Source organism: Theropithecus gelada, chromosome 13 (genome assembly GCF_003255815.1).
Source record: "Theropithecus gelada isolate Dixy chromosome 13, Tgel_1.0, whole genome shotgun sequence".
Taxonomy (NCBI): Eukaryota; Metazoa; Chordata; class Mammalia; order Primates; family Cercopithecidae; genus Theropithecus; species Theropithecus gelada.
The window spans coordinates 44,984,629-45,009,666 of record NC_037681.1 but is presented as its reverse complement, the minus strand read 5'-3'; the positions used below and the strand labels follow the sequence as shown (position 1 = coordinate 45,009,666).

General features: G+C 35.6%; 1 protein-coding gene across 1 annotated transcript in view; it reads right to left on the bottom strand.

The window, feature by feature from the left end:
* The window catches only part of NCOA1 (nuclear receptor coactivator 1), a 275,560-nt gene that overhangs the window by 97,940 nt on the left and 152,582 nt on the right, over positions 1–25,038 (bottom strand). The window contains exons 5-6 of the mRNA XM_025354227.1: positions 14,513–14,618; positions 7,068–7,234 (exon numbers count right to left, since the gene is read on the bottom strand). Of these exons, the coding sequence (XP_025210012.1) occupies positions 7,068–7,234; positions 14,513–14,601 (256 nt within the window). The 5' untranslated portion in view covers positions 14,602–14,618. The remainder of the gene's footprint in view (positions 1–7,067; positions 7,235–14,512; positions 14,619–25,038) is intronic.

The window sequence follows — 25,038 nt, the reverse complement described above, 5'->3', positions numbered from 1 at the left end:
CATTTAGTCAGTATCTAGGCACTTTCACACTAATCTTAATTATACTTATTTTATGGATTATAAAATGGAACATCACAAAGGTTAAGTAATGTGCCTGAAAACGTAACTAATACATGGTAGCATGAAGATTTGAATACTACATCCAGTGTTTCAACAATGAGAATATGGTATTATATTATTGAGCATAAAAATTCATATTTTCACTTTAAAACAGGAAGTATTTTGGGTTGAGTGCAGTGCCCCAAGCCTGTAATCTCAGTGCTTTGGGAGGCAGAGGTGGGAGGACTGCTTGAGGCCAGGAGTTTGAGAACAGCCTGGGCAACAAAGCGAGACCCTTATCTTTAAAAAAAATTTTAAAACTTAGCTAGGTGTGGTGGTGCATGCTTGTAATCCTACCTACTCCGGAGGGTGAGGTAGGAGGATTGCTTGAGCCCAAGTGTTTGAGGCAGCAGTGCACTATAATTGTGCCACTGCACTCCAGCCTGGGTGTCAGGATGAGACCATGTCTCAAAAAAAAGGAGGATTTCAAGTATTCCAAAAAATACAGAAAATTATACAGCACATATTAATATAGCCACCATTCGGTTTTCACAGATGTTAACATCATTTGCTCCATATTTTTCCTTTTTAAATAAATACATGTTGCAAATACAGTGAAAGGCCTGCCCTCCCTCCTCTGTGCCTTTTTTCAGAAGCAACCATTATTCTGAGATTGCCATAATCATTCTAAGCATGTTTTTATACTTTCACTCCATATGTATGATTTCATAAAAATATATTATTGTTTTATATAAACATACATATAAACAATATATTATTGTTTCATGTTTTAAAGTTTACATAAATGTGTAGTTATATATACCATCAGTCCTCCCCATCCATGGATTCTACTGACCATAGATCAAAAATATTTGAGAAAAAATTGTGTCTGTGCTGAATACATATAGATTTTTTTTCATCTTTTCATCATTATTCCTTAAACAATACAGTACAACTATTTACATAGCCTTTACATTGTCGTAGGTATCATAATAGGTAATCTAGAGATTATTTAAAAGTACATGGGCCAGGCGAGGTGGCTCACGTCTGTAATCCCAGACGTGGGAGGCTAAGGCAGGCAGATCTTTTGAGATCAGGAGTTGGAGACCAGCCTGGCCAACATGGTGAAATCCTCCCTCTAACAAAAATATAAAAATTAGCTGGGTGTGGTGGCACATGTCTGTAATCTCAGCTACTCAGGAGGCTGAAGTACAATAATTGCTTGGACCTAGGAGGCAGAGGTTGCAGTGAGCCAAGATCCCGCAACTGCACTCCAGCCTGGGCGACAAAGTGAAAGCCTGTCTCAAAAAAAAAAAAAAAAAGTACATGGGAGGATCAATTATATGCAAAAATTATTACATTTTATCTTATTTTTAAATTTTGTTTGTTTTATTTTAAGAGACAGGGATTTTGCTATGTTGCCCAGGCTAACCCTAAACTCCTAAGCTCAAGCAATCCTCTAGCCTCAGACTTCCAGGTAGCTGGGATTACAGACATGCCCCATTGCCCCTGGCTAGTACACCATTTTATATCAGGGACTTGAGCATACTCAGATTTTAGTATCAGTGGGAAGTCATGAAAGCAACCCCCCACACATACCAAGGGACAACTGTACAAACTTTTTCAACTTACTTTTTCCACTCAGTATTATGTTTGAGATTTAACCACATTGATACATGTAGGTCTGATTCATTCATTTTAACTGCTGTTAAGAGTATTACATTATATAAATAATCCATAGTAGATTTCTATTCCCCTACTGGTAGGTCTTTTGATAACTACAGTCCTATAATAAACTATTTTTGATATTTCCTCTTTTGTACATGTGTCAGTTTTTTCAGGATAAATACTAGAAGTGAAATTGCAGGATCATAAGGTCTGTATAACTTATATTACTAGGTATTGACAAACTGCTCTCCAAAGAGGTTGTAACATTGGTTTGGCTCTTCTGCATCCTTGCTGAAAACAATATTATAGTTTTTAATTTTTGCAAACCTATGGTATGTTATCTCACATCATACTTATAATAACGGCTTTCTTGAGCTATAATTTACACAACATGCAATTAACTCATTTAAGGCACACAATTCAATGATTTTTAGTATATTCACAGAGTTGTGCAACTACCATCACAATTTTAGAATATTCTCATCACCTCCCAAAAAACTCCATTCCCATTACCAGTCACTCCCCATTTTTCCAATACCCCTAAGCCTGAGATATCTACCAATTTATTTTTTGTCTCAGTGAATTTGCCTTCTTTGGACATTTCCTATAAATGGAATCATACAACATGTGGTCATATGTGACTGGGCTGCTTCTTTCGCTTAGCATGTTTTCAGAGTTCAACCATGTTGAATTATTTATCAGTACTTTATTCCTTTTTATTGCCTAATGATAGTCCTTCATAGGGGTATATGTCCTTTTATAGGACATATGGGTAGTTTCTACTTTCACCCATATGATGGACATATGGGTAGTTTCTACTTTTTAGCAATTTGTGATAATGTTATTGTGAACATTCATGTACAAATTTTTGTATGGACATGTGTTCATTTCTCTTGGGGATACACCTAGAAGTGGAATTATTGGGTCATATGATAGCTAACTCTATGTTCAGCCCTAAACTCTCCTCCAGTTGAGAAACTGTTGGACTGTTTTCCAATGTGGCTCTATCATTTTTCCATTCTCATTAGAAGTATGTGAGGCTTTCAATTTCTCACCCACACTTGTTACTACCATTTTTTGTTTTTTTCCTAAGACACTCCTCACTCTGTTGCCCAGGATGGAGTGCAGTGGCACAATCATAGCTCACTGCAACCTCAAACTCCTGGGCTCAAGCAATCCTCCCACCTCGGCCTCCCAAATAGTTGGGACTACAGGGATGCACCACGGTGCCTGGGTAATTATTAATTTTTTTGTAGAGACAGGGTCTCGCTATGTTGCCCAGACTGGTCTCAAACTCCTGGGCTCAAGCGATCTCCTCACCTTGGCCTCCCAAAGTGCTGGGATTACAGGCGTGAGCCACAGCACCCAGCCTTATCTGTCTTTTTGATTACAGCCATCTGAGTGTGAAATGGTATGTGACTGTGATTCTAGTTTGCATTTCCCTAATGGCTAATGATATTGGGCATCTTTTTCATGTGCTTGTTGGCCATTTGTACATTTTCTTCGGAGAAATGTCTATTCAGGGTCTTTGTTTATTTTTAAATTATGTTATCTTTTTATTATTATGGTGCAGGAGTTTCTCATTTTAAGATACATTTCCTTCATCATTTCATGTGTTTTATTACATGAGGGTAAGAAAGGCTTTTGTTTGTAAACAAGTTCTAAAAAACATAAACTATGAAGTTCAAGCAGATTAAATAATTTTGTGTGAAGTTCAAAACATCTAACATGTTAGGGAAAACCTAAGGTAGGAACGGCTACGTGACTAGTTTCTGGTCTAAGGGAACGTGAACATTAGTGACATGCAATTTCTGGGTCTTATCTGTAATGGAAAAGAAGCATGCCTTCTTGTTTTTTTCTTTCTCCTTCTTGTTAGCTGGGACATGGACAAGGGGGCCATGTCTAACCACATGGATAATGGCAATACCCTAGGAATGGCAGAGCAAAACAGATGGAAGGAGTCAATCCCTGACACCTTCCCAGACCATCTTTTTAAAACCATTGTATTTTGGGTGTGTTGTTATACTAGCCTAGCCTATATCCTAATACGCTTCATACTTCTTAGTAACATGCTAATTTGCTACAACCTGATTTTGTCCACGTTAGACAGAATCTATTGACATGCTATCATGAAAGGTAAAGAATTTAAGTTATTTACACCAACCTGCTACACAAAGTACCCCTCCTCTCTTACTTTCAGTATAGTTTTAACAATTTTTTGAGTAACCAATATTTAATATATATGTTACTATGGTCACATAAACATACTTTATAAGGGAGCCAAGGTGTGTGTTATAATTTACACTTCTTTTCTTATATTTAGTGTTTCAGATGTTATGTATAGTTTAATTCAACCCTAAGCTCCCCTCCAAAGCTGAAAAATTCACCTCGATTCAGTCAGTTAGCAGATACTCTTATGCGTTCCTTTTTTCCTATGGAAATGTTCCCTAGAGTCCTCTATCCACCTGCTGCAACTAGGACTGGCTATTTTCTAGGTTGCTGCGCAACTGTAATCCTGGGTCTCCTTTTACCTTTCTTTGTGTTAAGATTCCATGGTTTCCCTGGGTTAAGATCCTATGCCCTTCTTTCTAGCATTACTATCTTGGATTGGATAGAGATTTCTGAAACAGGTATAACTGGAGGTAATACCTTTGAGACTCTGAAAGTCTGAACATGTCTATTTGGCACTCATAACTTCAACTGGATGAACACAGAATTCTGGGTCTAGAATTTTAGTTTTCAATGTTGTTATTTAGAAATCTGAACCTATTCTGAAAGCAATCTAGTATGTGTGAGACCTGTTTTTTCTTCTCTCTTGTTTTTCTCCCTGGTGTTCTGAAATGTTACTAAATTGTGCATTGGTATAAGTTACTTTATCTTTCTTTTTCAACAACTGTGCTGGGCACTACATGAGGGCTTTCAATCTGGAAACTAATATTCTTCTAGTTCTGAGAACATTATTTTTGCATTATTTTTCTTATCATTTCTTCCCTTCTATTTGTTCTATTCTCTTTTTTTCTGGGATTAATCATATGTTAGACTTCCTGAACTAATCCTATAAGTTTCTTATTTTTTCTCTCATTTTCCATTGCTTATTATTTAAGAGATTTCTTCAATTCTCATCCCTTCATCCATTCATTCAACAAACATGCATTGAAAGCCTACTATGTACCCAAGTGCTGTTCTAGGTACTGAGGATATAGTCGTGAACAAACAAAAATCCTTGCCCTCATGGAACTCTAGTGGGGGCAGGCAAATAATATATAAAATATGTCATATGTCAGATGTTAACAGTACTGTGGGGAAAATAAAGAAGGTGTAAAAAGATGCATAGATTTTGTTTTCTAGTTTTTAAAATATTTCAAACAGTTTAGTTAGGAACAACTTTACTCAGAAGACATATTTGAGCAAAGACATGAAAAGGGTGAATAAAGCATGTGGATATCTAGAGACAGAGCATTCCAGACAGAGGGAACAGCAAGCGTAAATAGCGGGGGCAGGGTGTGCCTGCAACTGGTCAGGGCACAGAGTGTGAGGAGGCAAAGAGTAGAAACAGGTAAAATTTTTATCAGTTATCCTGTTTTTAAGTTCCAAAAGCTATTTCTTCTCTTGAATATTTCATTTTATAGGACTTATTCTCATTTTTTGATGAAATATCTTCCCTCATGTCTCCGAGGGACTGGTATCTTTTTAAGTTTTCTTCAGCTCCCTGCATTGTTTCGGCTTCCTCTGAGTTTCCTTTTTTCTGTTTATTTGCTTGGTTTGCTCTCTTTTATATTACAGGCTTTCCTCCAATATCTGGCTTTTTGTTCACATTAAACAGAACATGCAGTTATGTGAGGAGTGGGTGCAAGATAAGGAATGAATTTTTTCATTTGAGGATCATCCCCACATGACTTCACCTTCCGACTGCTCAGTTTACCCAGAGGAATCCTGCCACCCCCAATTTAGGAAGCAGGAGCCAGGCTGTTAGTGTTAGCCAGGCGTCTTGCCAGTGCTCCCCTCTGCAGTTTTACAGTATGGTTTCTCCCGTTGCTAAATCAGTTGTCACTAGACTATCCATTTTCCAGTTTCTAAAATCTTAAAATTATAAAACTTTAATGTTAATAATCTGAAGTTCTTTGGGGTCAGTCCTTCTGTTTATTATTTGTGTTGTTACTCTAGATTATTTCCTCATATGTTAAGTAACTTTGCAGTGTAAAATCACCCTCAGAAGCACTTGTTCTGTGGCACTCCCATGGGGCCAGCTTGTGGGATTGTTTCTTCAAAGTGCTTTGCCTTTGTTTCTGGTAGGCAACCAAGGAGGTTTGATGGTATGGGGTTCCTAGTAAATACAGGTAGTAAAAATATGAACCTTAAAAATACATCAGCCGGGCCAACATGGTGAAACCCCGTCTCTACTAAAAATACAAAAATTAGCTGGGCATAGGGGCACGCACTTGTAATCCCAGCTGCTCGGGAGGCTGGGGCAGGAGAACTGCTTGAACCCGGGAGACAGAGGTTGCAGTGAGCCGAGATCACACCACTGCTCTCCAGCCTGGGTGACAGAGTGAGGCTCCATCTCAAAATAAATTTAAAAAAATAAAATTAAATTTAAAAAAAATAAAATAAAATAAAATAAAAATTTTTTTAAAATCAGGGTTTTTTGAGAGAAGAGCCCAAGTAGAGACAAACTTCCTCATAAAGCTGGAGAGATTTTTCCCTTCATGGAGTTACTGTCCTAAAGAACTCTATGCCAGGGCCTCAGGTCCAACTCCACAACTTGTGTCTTCTGACTCAATCTCTTATGATACTGAGTCCCATAATCTAAAGCAACCAGCTTTTGAGTTAACTTAATAAGACACTTTGTTATAACAAGAAGATTCTCAGGTTCTCTTTCTAAAATAAACAGCATTTTAACAAAGACATTTATTTATATATAATGTTCAATGTAATTTCTTAATAAAAAAGTAGGCTGGGCACGGTGGTGCACGCCTGTAATCCCAGCACTTTGGGAGGCCGAGGCGGGTGGATCACGAGGTCAGGAGATCGAGACCATCCTGGCCTACACAGTGAAACCCCATCTCTACTAAAAAAATACAAAAAAATTAGCCAGGTGTAGTGGCGGGCGCCTGTAGTCCCAGCTACTTGGGAAGCTTAGGTAGGAAAATAGCGTGAACCTGGCAGGCAGAGGTTGCAGTGAGCTGAGATCGTGCCACTGCACTCCAGCCCGAGTGACAGAGTGGGACTCTGTCTCAAAAAAAAAAAAAAAACAAAAAAACAAACTAATAATAATAATAATAATAAAGCAAAATGACATATTATAAATTTCTTAATAACAAAGCACACGGCCATGGGGGTTTTTTTTGTTTGTTTTTTACCTTGTTCCATTCTCTTCATTAGCTGTATCTGATCGACTGTTTTCTTCAAAATCTTGCATTTGTCTGGTTTTACACTCAAGCTGTCAATGTCACTAATGTTGGCAGATAGTAACTCAGCTAGTTCTTCTAAATATTTATTTTCTTGCTCCCTGCGCCTCTTTTCAGTGCTGTCACACAAAGAAAATCCAGTTAGTGTACATTTGTATCACCATATTTCCTTCTCTGATCAAGTATCTATGCTTACACATTTAGTGAGATCTTTATTTTTGTTGAAAATATAACACCAGATTTAGAAAGTGATATAAATTCACATCTAAAAAATGGACACTACCAAATACCAAAGTTTAGAAAACAATTCTGGCTAAAATATATAAAGTAAATTGACTGCTATAACAGATATATCTCCCCAATCATATATACACCTTGAATATTTTCAAATAACTAACAATTACTAGATATTAAAAGCAAACATACAATAAATACACTAGTTGCATTTGGAACTACTTTATATTATGAATAACTCCTTGAAATAGAAAAATCTCAATTTTCAAATAACTGGTATAAATTAAGCAGGGAAAACGATACTAGAATTCAAAAGTTACAGTTAGAAATCCGGTAACTCTGATAAACTTTTAATTCTTATGATTAAACCATTAGTTGATCCTCATCAAAAAAGTATCCATTCAAAAGCAAAATAATAAGGATAATAACAGAGATGAAGGTACAGTGAACAATGTATTCTGTATACAGCTGTGTCCTAAAAAGACAGAAAAAAAACTATTTGTAAGTTCCTATAAATGCAATAAACAAAGTCAAACAATTTATATTAAAGCAAAATAATGAGAACAAGGAATAACAGCGCATACAGGTAGCACCTTTTTAAAAAAGTATACCAAATGTACTCAATGACCATGATTTGGTTTCGCCTTTCAGTCTTTAGCCCTGGTTTATTTAGCCAAGTCATCAGGTAACTTGTTTTGTAACACATATAAAGACAGTTAAGTATGACTTTGAAATTTTGTTATTATCAAACTAATATAATAGGAGAACTGGTCACAAGTAGCTCTTTGTTTTATAAGCAGCAATCAAAATCATTTGGCTAGATAGAAAAGTAATAGAAAATAGAGGAGAGAAGAGGGGAAGATCGGTTGCTATAAAGCTCATAACTGGCAACAATTAAGATACCATTTACTTTTCTTTTCTTTTTTTTTGAGACGGAATCTCACTCTGTCGCCAGGCTGCAGTGCAGTCTCGGCTCACTGCAACCTCTGCCTCCCGGGTTCAAGCAATTCTTCTGCCTTAGCCTCCTGTGTAGCTGGGACTACAGGCACATGCCACCACGCCTAGCTAATTTTTGTGTTTTAGTAGAGCCAGGGTTTCACCATGTTGGCCAGGATGGTCTCGATCTTTTGACCTCATGATCCGCCCATCTCAGCCTCCCAAAGTGTTGGGATTACAGGTGTGAGCTACCAAGCCCAGCCCCATTTACCTTTCTTAATAATATTAAAGACTATAAAAACAACAGCACAAAATAATATAGTAAGTTGAAAAGAATCAACTAATCAAATGTATTTACCTACACAAAACAAAATATTACAAATGCCAAAACAAAACCAAATTTTAAAACTGCAACCGTCACATTTCTGTCTTTCATCTTTTAAGTCTTTCATTATTGAGGAATTTCCCCAATTGTAGTTATTAAAATTGTATCTTATAACTCCCATAACAAGAAAATGGAGCAAGATATTTTGACAAATTACACACCAAGGCATGAATAAAATGAGTAACATACATTTTGATACATACAAGGTTTTAGAGAACCTCAGCTCTGCAACCTGACAGTGTTTGAAGACATCTACTTTTACCTTAGAGAAACTAATTGATATAAGGTATATTTAGTAAATTCAGTCTAAAATTATGATCTATTTAAATCCATGGATCTAAATTTCAACATTTAGAGTACACTGGACTCTCTTGGTGGAACTCTCAAATATGTTTTTGATGGTAAGTTTTGTGTAAAACCAAAGAACTTGAAGACAGTATACAGAAAAAGAAAAAAGTGATAGAACAGGCAGGACACGCAGACAGAGAGGGGACAGAGAAAGCAAGAAGCTAAAAGTAATGAACTGGCAAGGTGTCTATAAAATGACTAGAGATTGAGACTACAAAAACTCACCATGAAATGAAGTAACCAATAAGCAAGGAGATGAAATGAGAGCAGATATGTTCAAAGCCAAAAGTGGAGATGGCAAAAAAAAAAGTCTACCTTAATGGAAAAGAAGTCTTCCTTTATTACTCTGGGTCAACTATATTTCTCTCTTTACGAATCCTTTTTATTACCATTTATATTGCAGACCTCCTAGTTAATGCTACTCTGAGTTAATATCTCATGTGTGTACCGTTTTTCCTTCAACAAACTAGCTAACTCAACAAATACTCCTATACTTATTATATGCCAGATAATCATGTACTGTGTCTGGAGGATCCAAAAATAAATTAGATGCAGCTCCCAATTAGTTGGAAAACAAAGAAAACAGGCCATTACAATACTATGCAGCAAGACTAGAATACTACAGAAGTACACCTAGACCTAGAGAACAAGATGCATGAACTTAGTGGTAGGGAGAGGCTGGCTTCCTGAAAGAAAAAACCAGCTTTTTCAAAGGTATAAAGTAAGAGTGAAAATACCAAGTTAAAGAATCTATAAGTAGTTCAGTATAGCTAAACTATAGATAAGAAACAAAAGGGCAAAAGATGTGGTCCAGATCAGATCACAGGGATCTTGCACGCCATGATAAAAAGCATGGTATACTACTTAAAAGCACAGGTTCAGCTGGGTACAGCAGCTCACACCTGTAATCCTAGAACTTTGGGAGACAGAGGCAGGAGGAATGCTTGAGGCTAGGAGTTCAAGACCAGCCTGGGTAACACAACAAGACCCTGTCTCAAAAAAAATAAATAAATAAAAATTAGCCAGGCATGCTGGTATGCGCTAATCGGGAGGCTGAGGCAGGAGGATTGCTTGAGCCCAGGAGTTGGAGGCTGCAGTGAGCTATGATTGTGCTGCTCCACTCCAGCCTGGGCAATAGAATGAGATCCTGTGCCTTAACAACAACAACAAAAAATGCACAGGCCCAAACTTCCTGTCATTTACTAGCCATCCAACCCCGAGCAAGTCACTTAGTGGAAAGTTAACTTTTCTAAGCTTCAATTTTCTTATCTGTAAAACTAGGATAATGACATTACTTCCCAGAGTTTTGTATAAAAAAGAGAATACATGTAAAATGCTTGGCAGAGTTCCTGGCATATACTTTTAGCTCAGTAAATGTTATCTATTATCATCGTTTTGATTATGATTATTTATTTTCAGGGACACGGGGAGCCCAGAAATTTAAAAAGCAGAATGAGTGCCATGACCAGATTTGTAAGCTCCCTAAAGACAGAAACGTCTCACATTTCACTTGTATCCTTAAAATATCATGCAAATGGTGCTGGCTGAAGAGCGGGCACTTAATGTGTACTTGAGTTGAATTGGAAATGCTCAACAAGCACAAACACAGCTACCTATAATTTTGAGATTAACGTTTTAATCCTCATTCTCCTAGAAGAATGAATGAATGGAGAAGAGGTAACAGGAGGGAGATACGAGATATCTCACCCCACCAGACAATTGCTGAGAAACTCTCCTGTTCAAGGATCTGTACACAATGCTGGCAATACCCTGATGTCTAACAGATGCTCTTTATGATTAATGAATTCACTTCTGTTTGGGGAGACAGAAACATTACAAGGTGATATTCATACATAAACTCAGTTTCAATATTATAAATTTTTAGTTTACCATATCAAATACATCGTTTTGTTAAAACTGAAGCACATATTTGAGTTACAAACCTCAAGGAGATGGTACTTTCAAATATTTTTAAAGCAAATGTGAAGATAATTATCTTTAAGATATCTAAAGAAGAGAAGATACAAAACTTTTATATTTGTAATGATGTTATATACACAAAAACATCAGGGCATCTACAGATAAACCATTAGAACACGTAAGAAGATTCAGCACAATGGATGGATTTGAAGAATAACCAAGAAGAACAACTTGTTCCATCACATATCAAGGCAACTACAAAAAAGCTCAGACAAGATCCCTATATATACAGGAACTTGATTTATAATAAAGATAACAGAACAAAAACAGTCAAGGGTAGTGTATAACCGGGAAAAACAATAAATAAAATTAGGTCCCTACATTACACCATGCACAAAAATAAATTTCAGATTAATTAAAACCTTAAACGTGTATTAGAAGAAAACATTACGAAAATATATTTAAAACCTTAGAGTAGAAGAAAATTATTAAACAAGACCCTAAAAAGCTCGACGCATGAAAACCTATGGCTCTGTATGTCAAGAGACACCATAAATAATGTTAACCAACAGGTTGGGAGAAGATACTTGCATCAATTATAAGCAAGAAAAGGTTAGTAACCAGAAAATTTAAAATAAGTCTTAGAAATAAAAAAGAAAAGAACAAACAACCCAGCAGGAACATGGGCAAAAGATACAACCAACCAAGAAATTCACAAAGGAGGAAAATATAAATGAGTAAAAGACCAAAAAAAGATGATCAGTTTATCTAATTATCATGGAAATGCCCCTAAAACTATAACCCCACACCCATTAGATTGGCAAAGTACTAAAATGAGAAGAGAACAGTGTTAGTAACAATGTGGGAAAAAAGGAATTCTCAATGCCTGTTATTTGAAAAACAATGTGGTACTTACCTAGTGAACATAAAAATTTATACAGATATTAAAGAAACTCTTTTTTTTTTTTGAGCCGGAGTTTTGCTCGTTGCCCAGGCCGGAGCGCAGTAGCACTGTATCAGCTTACTGCAACCTCCACCTCCCATGTTCAAGCAATTCTCCTGCCTCAGCCTTCTGAATAGCTGGGATTACAGGTGCCTGACACCATACTTGGCTAATTTTTTTTTTTTTTTAAGTAGAGATGGGTTTTTACCATGTTGGCCAGGCTGGTCTCAAACGCCTGACCTCAGGTGATCCACCTTCCTTGGCCTTCCAAAGTGCTGAGATTACAGGAGTGAACCACTGTGCCTGACCAAAGAAACTCTTATGTATAAAACAGGAGATACGTGTGAGGATGTTTGCTGCAGGGCTGGCTGTAACATCGAAAATTTATAACAGGGCTGTTTATCTCTAGGGAATACATTTGTAGAAAAATAATATTTTTCAAACGTGGTATATTCATGTAATGCAATACTAATCAAAAGTTAATAGGACTGAATATATCTATGCATATTTAAACCTCAAAATCCATGTTGAAAAAGTACACTATAGAAAATACATGGCCGGGCGTGGTGGCTTAAGCCTGTAATCCCAGCACTTTGGGAGGCCGAGACGGGCAGATCATGAGGTCAGGAGATCAAGATCATCCTGGCTAACACGGTGAAACCCCGTCTCTACTAAAAAAAATACAAAAAACTAGCCGGGCGTGGTGGCGGGCGCCTGTAGTCCCAGCTACTCGGGAGGCTGAGGCGGGAGAATGGCGTAAACCTGGGAGGTGGAGCTTGCAGTGATCTGAGATTGCGCCACTGCACTCCAGCCTGGGCGACCGAGCGAGACGCCATCTCAAAAAAATATATATATATATACACACACACACACACAGTATCATATAAATTATGTAAATTTAATATTCTATATTGCTCAGATACCTGTGTGTGTATATATATAAAATACACACATGATTATTAAAAATAGATTAAAATACTGCAGACAAATCAATATTGTATTACTTTTAAAGAGGATTATGCAAATATGATAAAATATTAACAAAATAATAATGTGAATATTATCAATTACATTGTGTTGGATATAGTTTCTTAGTCTATATTCTTTTACATATTTAAAAAATTTCCCCAAACAAAAAATTAAATGTAAAAGATAGTTACTTATTCTGAACTTTTCCTTTAACGACTGACTTTATATACAGATAAAAACAAGAGCATTAATTTTTGACAACACACTTCTAGATCGTATCTTGATCTCAACATTCCTCCCAGCATCTGGACACTTACTTGTGCTTATGAATACTCAGGTTATTGTCTCTCTCTGACAGCTCTCCGAGCTGAGTAAGATAAATGGTCACTTTTCTTTCTCAAGCCTGGAGCCTTGGCATTCTCCTGTTAAAATCCTCCCTTTTTTCCTCCCATGAGAAAGCAGCATGTAACCCAAGGACAGAAGAGTCTTCTGTAGCTTTATTCTCTAGATCAGTGATTATCAACTAGAGGTGATTTTGCTTTCCCTGGCCCCAGGGGACATTTGGCAATGTTTGGAGATATTTTTGGTTGTCACAACTAAGATGCTATTGACATTTGGTGTGTAGAAGCAGGGATAATGCTAAACACCCTACAAAATACAGGACAGCTCCCCTACAACAAAAAATTTTCTGATGCAAAATGTCAATAGTGTGGAGTTCGAAAAACTTTCCTCTAAATCCTAGAAGATGAGTGGAATAAAATTTCCACTCAATGTAGGAAGCTACTCTCAGGTAGGAAGTTAGCTGCTCTTTTAATCTAATATTAAATGAGCAGCTAGGGAATGTATTTGCATAAAAACATGTTTTTCAAATGTGGTATATTCATGTAATGCAATACTAATCAAAAGTTAACAGGACTGAATATAACTATGCATATTTAAATCTATCTGGCATTTGAGGTTTCTTCTCTATCTGGCATTTGTGAGGGTCTCCTTAGCATTAGGTTTCTTTTAGCCTGTTTAAGGTGGTCATATTTCTTATAACCAAATATTTAACTACACAATAATCATTTTTTTAAAGTCTGATATTTCTTAGTTCCATTAATGCCATAATGTTCTAAGACAGCAATTAAAGGTATATAACAGATTTATTTATTCATTTGACAAATCTTTACTGTGTTCTTACTATATATAAGCCACACACTGTGTTAGGAACTAAAGATACAATGATGAGCAAGAACAGACAAGGTCCTTTACCAAGTGGCAGCTTAGAGTCTAGCAGGGAAGCCAGAAATTCATGAAATAATCACACTAGTAAAAATCTGCAATTATGGATCATGGCTATAAAAACATCTGAGACAGTTACATGAAAGAAGGAACTTGATCTAACAGTTATGGAAGGAAGAGAAGGCTCTCTTTAAGGATGTAATGACTAAGCTGACATCTCAAGGATGAGTAGGTGTTAACTAAAGGAAATCAAGAGGAAGCAAGCTGGATTGAGGGAGAAGCATGTGCAAAGACCCTGGGGGAAGGAAGACAACATGGTGAGTATGAAAGACTCAAAGAAAGTCACTGAACTTGGAGTAGATTAAACAAAAGCTCTGAAGTGGCAGCGAAAGTAATAAAGCAGCTCTGCCAAAAATAGACTAAGAGGAGTGTTCCTACCTTGATGCCAGTGTGTCACATGGCGATCCTTTCCTCTTATGTGAGTCTGGGTTAGCAGGGTCGGATGAACTGTCCCCGAGGCCACTCATGTTGAAAAACTTCACACCTAAACAGGAAGGACAACAGTAAGAAATCTACCCTTATGACCTTTCCAACCAAATAAAGGTAGGGAAGCTCCTCTCTGTTAGAAAATTTCTAAAAACTGTGCTATGTCAATGAATAGATAATTACAGCCATCATAAAAATATCAGGATCTATATAAAAGTACAGAGGTCATCAGACAGTGTTTCTATGCTTTCTTTTCCACATCTGTAAAATAAAATTAATAATCCTTTGTGAAATTGTTACAACCAATTAGGATGAAAACGTGGTTAGAATAATTAAACAGATACTGAGACTTTTTTTTCCAAAGAGAAAAAAATCATTTTCATGTGTAAATGTAAAAGCCGAATGTTGAACTGGAGTCAGATAAATTATTCTTTGCATTTATTATTTAGAACCTGCTTTCAACATAATTTAAAATAACATTCACTCATAAGGTTTGGGATTTTATATTGATAGGAAGATAAATAATATATATATAATTAAGTTAAAGCGATAAACTAGATTTAGATTTTGAATTGTACTTTACGCTTTGAGTTCTATACTCCTAACCTTTTGTTTATGTAGTCAGGCAACAAAGATCAAATGTTTAGTCTATGTTAGGATCTTGGTATAGATCCCAGAGAACACAAAGTCATTCCCCCTAGCATGCCAGCCAGGTCTCTCACATGTTGCACCAGTTAGTGACTGCACTTAAAGATCCCTGCTGATCTGTCCCTCATCAACCATTATTCTCCACATAATCCCTAATGAAACTCAGAGTCCTATCCTTGGTCTTAAAATCATCACTACCTTTTGGATTTTATTAGTGCCAAACAACACACTTCACCATTCTCTTTTACTCCATCTACCCTTACAAAAGGAAAGAAAACTCTCATTAAATGGGAGAACTTTTAGCTTTTCCTTAAATTCTAAATTATTAAACTACAGCACTGTATGTTAGCAGCCATACTGAGAAACTTTATTATAAAGAATGTTGAGCGTCTCTCACATGGCTTTAATTGGTATTTCTGAGTAAACCCTTTCCTCTAGTCTTAAAACTGACTCTGCTTCTAGCCCTTTTCTGAAGACCAGTAACTGTCGTATTTTTTGGTGTACAAATAATCCCTAAAATTTTAATCATGAACTTATTATTTCATGCAACCAAAAAGGCACATTTTCAATTTCTCCACATTAGACGTGCTATTTATTAAAATTTCCAACTCTTAGGATCACAATTTTACAATTTTTTTATTCTTCTTTCTCTTTTACTCATTTCTAACTGGCATTCAAATCCTGCTAATTTTTCCTTAACAAGGTTGTCTCCTCCTTCTTCATTCCCAGATATGGTTATAATCCTCATGTGGAACCAAATACCTAATTGTAGATTAATGCAAATCCTTTAATCTCCCTTCTCAATTCTAGTCATTCTCACTTCTAATCTGTCCTATAAACAGCAGCAAAAGCATCCCTGCTTAAATGTCATTTTCAAGGTCTCATTTCCCTGATAAGGAATCAACTAGATTTGCCTACTGCAACATGGTAGTTAAAAGGATGGGCTTCTGTGCTGGGAAGAAACAAGGAGAAAAGGAAACTCTTATACATTTTTAGTGGGAATGCAAATTAGTGTAGCCATTTGGAAAAGAGCATGGAGGTTCTTCAAAAAACTAAAAATAGAACTACTATATATCTGATACAGCAATCCTACAAATATGCGTATGTCCAAAGGAAATGAAATCAGTATGTTGAAGAGATATGTGCACTCCAATATTTATGTGGCAGTATTCACAATAAGCCAAGATATGAAATCAACCTAAGTGTCCATCAGCAGATATACGGATAAAGAAAATGTGGTATATATACACAATGAAATACCATACAGCCACAAAAAAAAATCAAATCTTTTCATTCACGGCAACATGGACAAACTTGGAGGGCATTATGCTAGGTGAAATAAGCCAGCCACAGGACAAATACTGCATATTCTCACTCACGTGTAAACTAAAGAAGTTAACCTCATAGAAGTAGACAGCAGAATAGGTTACTAGAGGCTGGGAAGGATGTGGGGAGGAGAGGATAGCCAGAGGTTGTTTAATAGATCCAAAAGTACAGCTAAATATGAGGATTTAGTTCTAGTGTTCCATAGCATTGTGGGTAACTATAATTAACAACAATTTATTTTCAAATAGCAAAATGAGTAGATTTTGAATGTTCCCAATACGAAGAAATGAAAAATGATTGACATGAACATGCTAATTACTTTGATTTGATCACACACATTGTACACATGTATCAAAGTATCACACTGTACCCCATAAATACATTCAATTATTATGCATCAGTTAAAAATAATAAAAAAAGCAAAAACAAAACAAAACAAAACAAAACCAGCATGAGCTTTGGGGCCAGAAAAACCTTGTTTAAGTCCTGGATTAAACACTACCTGCCTGTCCTTGGGCAAAGTCTATCTATAAACCTATTTCCTTCTCATATATTTCCTGTCTCAGTTGCTACACTGTAGTCATTCTAGCCTTTTCTCTCATATCCTGCATGCAAGCAAACACTAAGGTTTGCCAGTTTTTACTTCTTTTTTTTTTTTTGAGACTGAGTCTCTCTCTGTCGCCCAGGCTGGAGTGCAATGGCCCGATCTCAGCTCACTGCAAGTTCTGCCTCCCAGGTTCACGCCATTCTCCTGCCCCAGCCTGCCAAGTAGCTGGGACTACAGGTGCCCGCCACCATGCCTGGCTAATTTTTAGTAGAGACAGGGTTTCATCATGTTAGCCAGGATGGTCTCGATTTCCTGACCTAGTGATCCACCCGCCTTGGCCTCCCAAAGTGCTGGGATTACAGGCGTGAGCCACCGCGCCCGGCCTTTACTTCTTAAATATTTCCAAAATCTATCCTTTCTTCATATTTTCCTTTACCAAAATTTCAATCCAGGTTCTCATTTAACTCTTTTGCTGGACTACTAAAATAGTTTCCCAAATAGCTTCTCCCTGTTTCTTGTCTTGTCCTCCTTAAGTTTATCCTCTGCAGACCCACCAGAGTAGTCTACCAAGTGTATGTCTAATCATGTCAATCTCTTACTTAAAACCCTTCACTAAATCCTCAATGCCCATAGGACAACATCCAACCTCCTAAACATAATATACAAAGTTTGCATCAGCTCTCACCTATTGTGTGAGTCTATTATAGGATCTGGTGAATGAGTTACTAAATGATGGTCCAATCAAGTGTTCATAGATTACACATGCTGTGTATTATGTATTATATATTACTATATAATCTATATATAAATAAATAATGTTATATATATCATCTGTATATACAAGTATATAGATTATATATGTTAACTTTAGTTTCAACCTCAAGAAAAGACTTCAAAAATAAAATCCTTGGTAATAATAGCTCATGTTCTCAGCAAAGGTAAATATTAGACAAAAAGGTAAATACTAGCCAAAAAACTTTAAATTGATCTCAATGTGGGAGCAGACCAACTTAAATTAGCCGCAAATATTTACTGAGCTCTTACCATATGCCAACCTCTGTTCCAGGTACTAGAGATACAGCAGTGAATAAAATTTACAAAATAACTGTCCTCACTGAGTTTCATTCTATTATGAGGGAGACAACAACACATGAAATTAAAAAGTAAATTATACAGTATATTAGAAGGTGATAAGAGCTATGGAGAAAAATAAAGCAAAAACATAGGCTTAGGTATGTGGAAGTGGAAGGGAAGCAAGTAAGGTAATTAGGAAAGGATTCACTGAAAAAGTGAGAGATATGAGCAAAGGTAAGAAAGGGGTAAGGGAGAGAGTCAAGAGAATGATAAATGGAGGAAGAGTGCTTCCGGCAAGGGGAGGTAGACGGACCTTAAAGCAAGAGCATAACTGCTTTTTGAGAAACATGAAAGAGGTGAGCATGGCTAGAACCGGGGGATGGGGGAGTAAGTGATGAGGTCAGAGAGATAATGGGAGGCTATACCACGTAAGGTCTTAAAAGTCATTGTAAGGACTAAGTCCCAGTGACTGAGGCGGTTACTGGAGGATTAACAACAGAAAGATGACAGGATTTGACTTTTATTCTAAGATGTCCTCTATGAAGAATAAGGACAATCTTTCTCATCTTAGTAATCTGGTATCTGAATGTCCACTTGTTAACTGGATGTTTTCATTTGGATATCCCATTGTCACCTCAAATTAAACATGTATAAAAATGATATACTTTTAAATTTCAGATTTCTGTTAATGATAAATGAGATGAACTGCATTACAGATTAATGTCTTAAAAAACAATTTATCAAACCTTCTACGGGGGCGACTGGAGAGGAAGGAACACACAATAAGGAAAATATAGAAGCCTAGTTAGCCTTTGCAAATTTTACAACTTAAGGTGAACAACCCCAATGCAAGGCAAATATACCAGACTTGCAACAACTACCACAAAACAAAGTCAGAAGACCAACATGGTGTTGCTACCATCCATTCTAAAACTCAAACACAAAATAAAAATAACTGGCTCTTTGTATTACTGGAACTAACAAAATATACATCTTGTTTCCCTGTAGAGATTCACAGAAGCATAAATAAGATTAACCAAAGATCACAGAAGTAAAGAAGTCATTTAATTTCATATAAATTAAATGCATTTTAAAATTTAGTAATCTAAAAATGAAATAATTCAATAAATTTGTAATAATGAAGCATCAATTCTAAACTTTTCTACAAAAGTAGAAACGAAAGAAAAAATGCTAAACAAGGAAGTTGAAAGATGTGACTTTAGAATTTGCCCAATTCAAAAGAAAAGAGTTAGCTGATGCTTACTTCATGTTCAGGTACCATTTTTTGTTTCCTTAGCTGCACATCTTTTCAGCCTCCAATGAAATTAGGTTATGTCCATCTAAGAATTTATCCATCTGAAATTCTACTTGTTCTCAAAATAATCCTGGGCCTATGTTTTTTATTATAATGTGCTATAAGTTACAATTCTTTTGTGTCCCTTTCAGGATTGTGAACTCAAAGCCAGTTACTACATCTTTTTATAGTATATATATCCAATATCTAACATAATACCTAAAGGATGGAGAAACTAAATAAATAGGTGATGAATTAAAAACAATTAACCTATCTTACTAATACAACATTTAAGATTTCTAAAACAAAGATATTTAAGTTTGTATGGTTAAATATTTTCTGAAATATTTTTTAAAATCTTTGAAGTTATTTCTTATAATTGAAAAACATGAACTTTCTTGAAATCCTTATTGTCTTACTTTCAATGGGGAAAAAAACAGCAAACTGCCTTCTTGGTCTAGAAATTAGGGAATATTTCTTCTAATTTTGAAAAAGTAAAGATCTACTATTTTGTAAAAAAAAAAACAAAAACAAAAAAAAAAAAACCTGTGATATTTCACAGTACTACAGACCCAAGCCACGCTGCAGTTATATGATCTGAATAATACAATCTCACATATTGAATAATTTTGAGTAATAAATATATCTGGGTCTAAAGCAAGATTCCCATACGGTGCTACCCTTAGACTACTAGCTGGAGATTCACAACTGCTATATCTGAGATTCTGGGGCTAGGGAGAACAAACAACAAACAACTCAACAGCAGCCAGACAGGCTGGCCTACTGAAATAAGAGCCAAAAGCTGAAGAGCTATGAGACAGTCACCCACAATTTGCTGATAGTATGATTCTGGTATTAACTGCTTCCTGTTTACAAAACACAATAAACAGGGCAATGTAAAACTTCTGATGAGGAAAAACTATTATGTTGTATTTACGTGGAATGGCTTTATATTTGGCAGTTAGGGTACTTAAATAAGGATCATTAAGAAAATAAATGCTGGTTTCAGGAAACCAATTTACATATCGCTGTTTTTAGGTAAGGTTTCTAAGTAAAAGTACCCTTGTTGATTTAAAAAGAGTTGCTAAATTATACCCAATCTTATGCAATCTTTAGAGAGTAGTTTTAGGAACTAGAAACTACATCTATCTCTGTTCAAACGTACCAGACTAAACCAAACAGGTGAAGGCTAAAGAAATAGAACAGTGCCTTATAATTCATTTGAATTTAAATTTCTACACAAGAAATCTGTCATTCATTTCTTGGATTTAGCTGAGAACTGCATAATTTTAAAAAGTCCCTGCCAATTAGTTAATAAACATTTCTAATAATATATTTTAAAATGTTTAACAGGCAGTTAGCACAAAGAAGCATTTATATATAGTGAGAAGGATACTTTGAGAGCTAAATATCTCCAAGTTAATAGTTGTATGAAAGGCATCTCACAGGAAAAACATGATAAATAAAGATCTAAACTAGGTAATTTCCATAAAAAATGTTTCTCAAACTGGAGTCCTAAGACATATAAGGGTCTTTGAAACAAGTTTTCATTTTAGCTTTTCATTTCAATGACAACCAAAATCTTTCTCATGTGTTAAGGAAGGATAGGGACTTTAGGATTTTCACTGCCTTTTTAATAACTGAATAATATTCCATTGTTTGGAGATGCCATATTTTGTTTATCCATTCACCAGTGGATGGATATTTAGGTAGTTTTCATTTTTGAATATTATGAATAATGTTGCTGTGAACATTTATGTACAAGTTTTTATGTGGTCATATTTTAAATTCTTGAGTATTTAACTAGGAGTGGAACTGTTGGGTTATACAGTAACTCTTTAACTTTTTGAGGAATTGTGAAAACCAGTTTTCCATAGTAACTACACCATTTGAAATTCCCACCAGTAATGTACAAGGGTTCCAATCTTCCACAACCTCGCCAAATACAGTTATTTCCTGCCTTTAAAAAAATTACAGCCATCCTAGAGGGTGTGAAATGGTATCTCATTATGGTTTTGATTTCTATTTCCCTAATCGCTAATGACACGAAGCATCTTTTCTTGCACTCTTTGGCCATTTGTATGTCTTATTTGGAGACGTGTCTATTCAGTTCCTTTGCCTAGTTTTTAAAAACTAAATTTTACTGTGTATATTTAAGATATACAACATGATGTCATGAGATGTGGATATGTAGTAAAATGGTTATTATATATTATAATGGTTATTATATATTTATTATTGTAAACGAACAAATCAAACGAACATATCCATCATCTCCTATAGTTACCCATTTTTTCCCACTATGACAATGGTTTATTCTCTATCTCTGTATATTTGACTTTGTTTTTAAAGATGCCTCATGTAAATGAGATTATATAATATTCTTCTTTCTGTGTCTGACTTATTTCACTTAGCAAAATGTCCTCCAGGCTCACCTATGTTGTGGCTAATGGCAGGATCTCCTCCTTTTTAATGGCTGAATAATATTTCATTGTATACATATATGCTACAACTTCTTTATCTATTTGTCCAGTGGCCAACTCCTAAGTTGTTTCCATGTCTCAGCTCTTGTGAATAATGCTGCAATGAACATGGAAGTGCAGACAGCTTTACGAGCTGATTTCATCTCTTTTGGGTATACACCCAGAAAAGGTATTGCTGGGTCATGTTAATTTCCTTAGGAGCATCTTTACTGTTTTGCATAATGGCTGCTCCGTTCTAAGTTCCCACCGAAAGTGTACATTTTCTCAACACCTTTGCCAACACTTGTTATCTTTTGTCTTTTTGATACAGGTTGAACATCCCAAATCTAAAAATCCCAAACCTAAAATGCTCCAAAATCCAAAAACTTTTGAATGCCAACATAACACTCAAAGGAAATGCTCATTGGAGCATTTTGCATTTCAGATTTTGGATGCTCAACTGGTAAGTATAATGCAAATATTCTAAAATCCATAAAAATCCAAAATATGAAACAATCTTGGTCCCCCAAACATTTTTGATAAGGGATACTCAACTTGTAACAGCTATCCTAATAGCTGATAGATGTGAGGTGATATAGCAGCTTTTACTTGCATTTCCTTGATCATTTATGATGTTGAGCACCTTTCATATACCTGTTGGCCATTTTTATGTCGTCCTTGAAGAAATATCTTTTCGGGTCCTTTGCCTGATCTTTATTTGGGTTATATGTTTTCTTGCTATTGAGTTGTAGGATTTTGGGTTGGGTTTAACTTGTCTTTTTATTGAGTCGTAAGAGTGCTTTACATTTGGGATATTAGACCCCTATCAGATACATGACTTACAGATTATTTTCTCCAATTCTGTGGTTTCTCTTTTCATTTTCTTTATAGTATTCTTTAATGAACAAAAGTTTTTAGTTTTAATGAAGTCCAACTTACCTACTTTTTCTTCTTAAATAGGTCCAATGTCTGGTCCCTTTAGGGACAGATACTACTGATTGTTATTTTTCCCGTATATGGGCCATGCATTTTTGTTTCTTCACAGGCCTCCTAATTTTTGTTGAATGCTAGATATTTTGAAGCTAATGAATGGGTAGTGATTTCCTGAAATCCCTGGAAACAAAAATTCTCTCAAAATCTACAATGCCAGGGGCCCAAATTGAGATGGTAGTTATCCTTGGCCCAGAGAAGAGACCCTGCTCCCCTAAATTTCTACCATAAATCACCTGCCAACGTCTTAACTATTATGGCCAAGAATAGAAAGCAAAATCAAATAAATGGATTCAAAGCAATCAATGAATTCTTAAAAATCAAAACACCATTTAATCTTACTTCATTGATTCCATAAAATACTAGATTTTTCTTAAAGTGCTTTTGTAAAAGAGAATCTTGTGCAGTCTTTTACATTTATTATGCTAACAATAAAGACATTATCAAGGATTTGGTAATGTAACCTCTAAGTGTATCTTAAAGTTTGAAACAATATATTTAATACGTTTGCATTTACCACTAAAAACTTATTCCACAGATAAAGAGACAATGCCCTTTTTATAAATACTCTTTGCATTAATTTTTTCTAAATACAAAGAGTAAGTTTGAAAAAAGTTTATTTTGTTTTCTATTAACAAATACATAAAAAAAGGAAAACCAAATTCGTTTTAAAATCCAGTATTTTCTTCATATAGGCTTCATTTAAAATTTAATTTTAAGATGAAGAATAAACATTTGCCTTATTAAAATATTCCTAGTATACTCATGACTGAGGAAAAATAGCATTGTAACACATATTTGTGGTAGCTATCTTATTAGAACAAATTAGCAAAATAACTCAACATTTCCTTATGAAACTATGAGTCCAGTTATCTTAGAGTGACATAGAGTTATGCAAGTATACTGCACATGTCTTCCAAAATCCACTTTAATTTGTGTTGGTATTTTTTGAGGAAAAATCAGTCTTCCTAACTATAGCTATCTTTAGCTGGTATAAACAAGAATATAAGTACTTAATATTTACTTGCAGGTGTACAGAAGAGTTTTATAAGAGTCTAGCAGAAGCAGCCTTAAAAAAGAAAATGATGATTATTTTGCTTTGTCATTTGCACAGACAAAACTGAGTGATAAAAATTTCGTGTTGCTGGGTGCAGTAACATGTGTCTATAATCCCAACTACTCAGGAGGCTGAAGTGGGAGAATTGTTTGAGCCAGGAATTCAAGTGTGGTCTTGGCTACACAGACAGACTATGTCTCTTAAAAAATAATAATAATAAATTAAAAAATTTAAAAAAATTTTTAATGTCTGTCTCTTTTTACCAACCTCTTTCAGAGATTCAGATAATAGTGGGCAGAAAAATAGCTAGAAGCCAGAATCAAAAGAGAATGAAGATCTGCATTAGATACAGATAATCCACAAATGATTATCCAAAACCAAATAACCACATTTATACATAAAATTACTCCAATATCTAAAATAAAGAATTCAGCCCCAGATCAGAAGCTGTTGAATTTTGATCAACTATTTTAGAAACTCATTTCAGAATACAGTATAAATATATATATCTACACCAATAAAAGAAAAATAAATACACTAAAATTTTTCTTTAATGGTATATGGTAGAAGAAGCACCAAAGTCATAGAGCCAAATGGCTCAAAATAATTTACCAAAACAATGGAATTATATTTTAAGGGTGGTATAAAATGATCAAGTCAGGCAAAACTCCAGTTAACTTCAGGGTCACCCTCCCAACCTGAAAGGGAAAGGGCACAGATAAAATTACAATATGAGGGCCGGGTGTGGTGGCTCACGCCTGTAATCCCAGCGCTTTGGGAGGCTGAGGAGGGTGGATCATGAGGTCAGGAATTCGAGATCAGCCTGGCCAACATGGTGAAACCCCATCTCTACTAAAAATACAAAAATTAGCCAGGTGTGGTGGTGGATGCCTGTAATCCCAGCTACTAGGGAGGCTGAGGGAGAGAATTGCTTGAACCCAGGAGGCAGAGGATGCAGTGAGCTCAGATTGCATCATTGCACTCCAGCCTGGATGACAGAGTAAGATTTCGTCTCAAAAAAAAAAAAAATAATAATCACAATATGAGCCAATCTTCATTGACCACATTTATAGAAAAGAT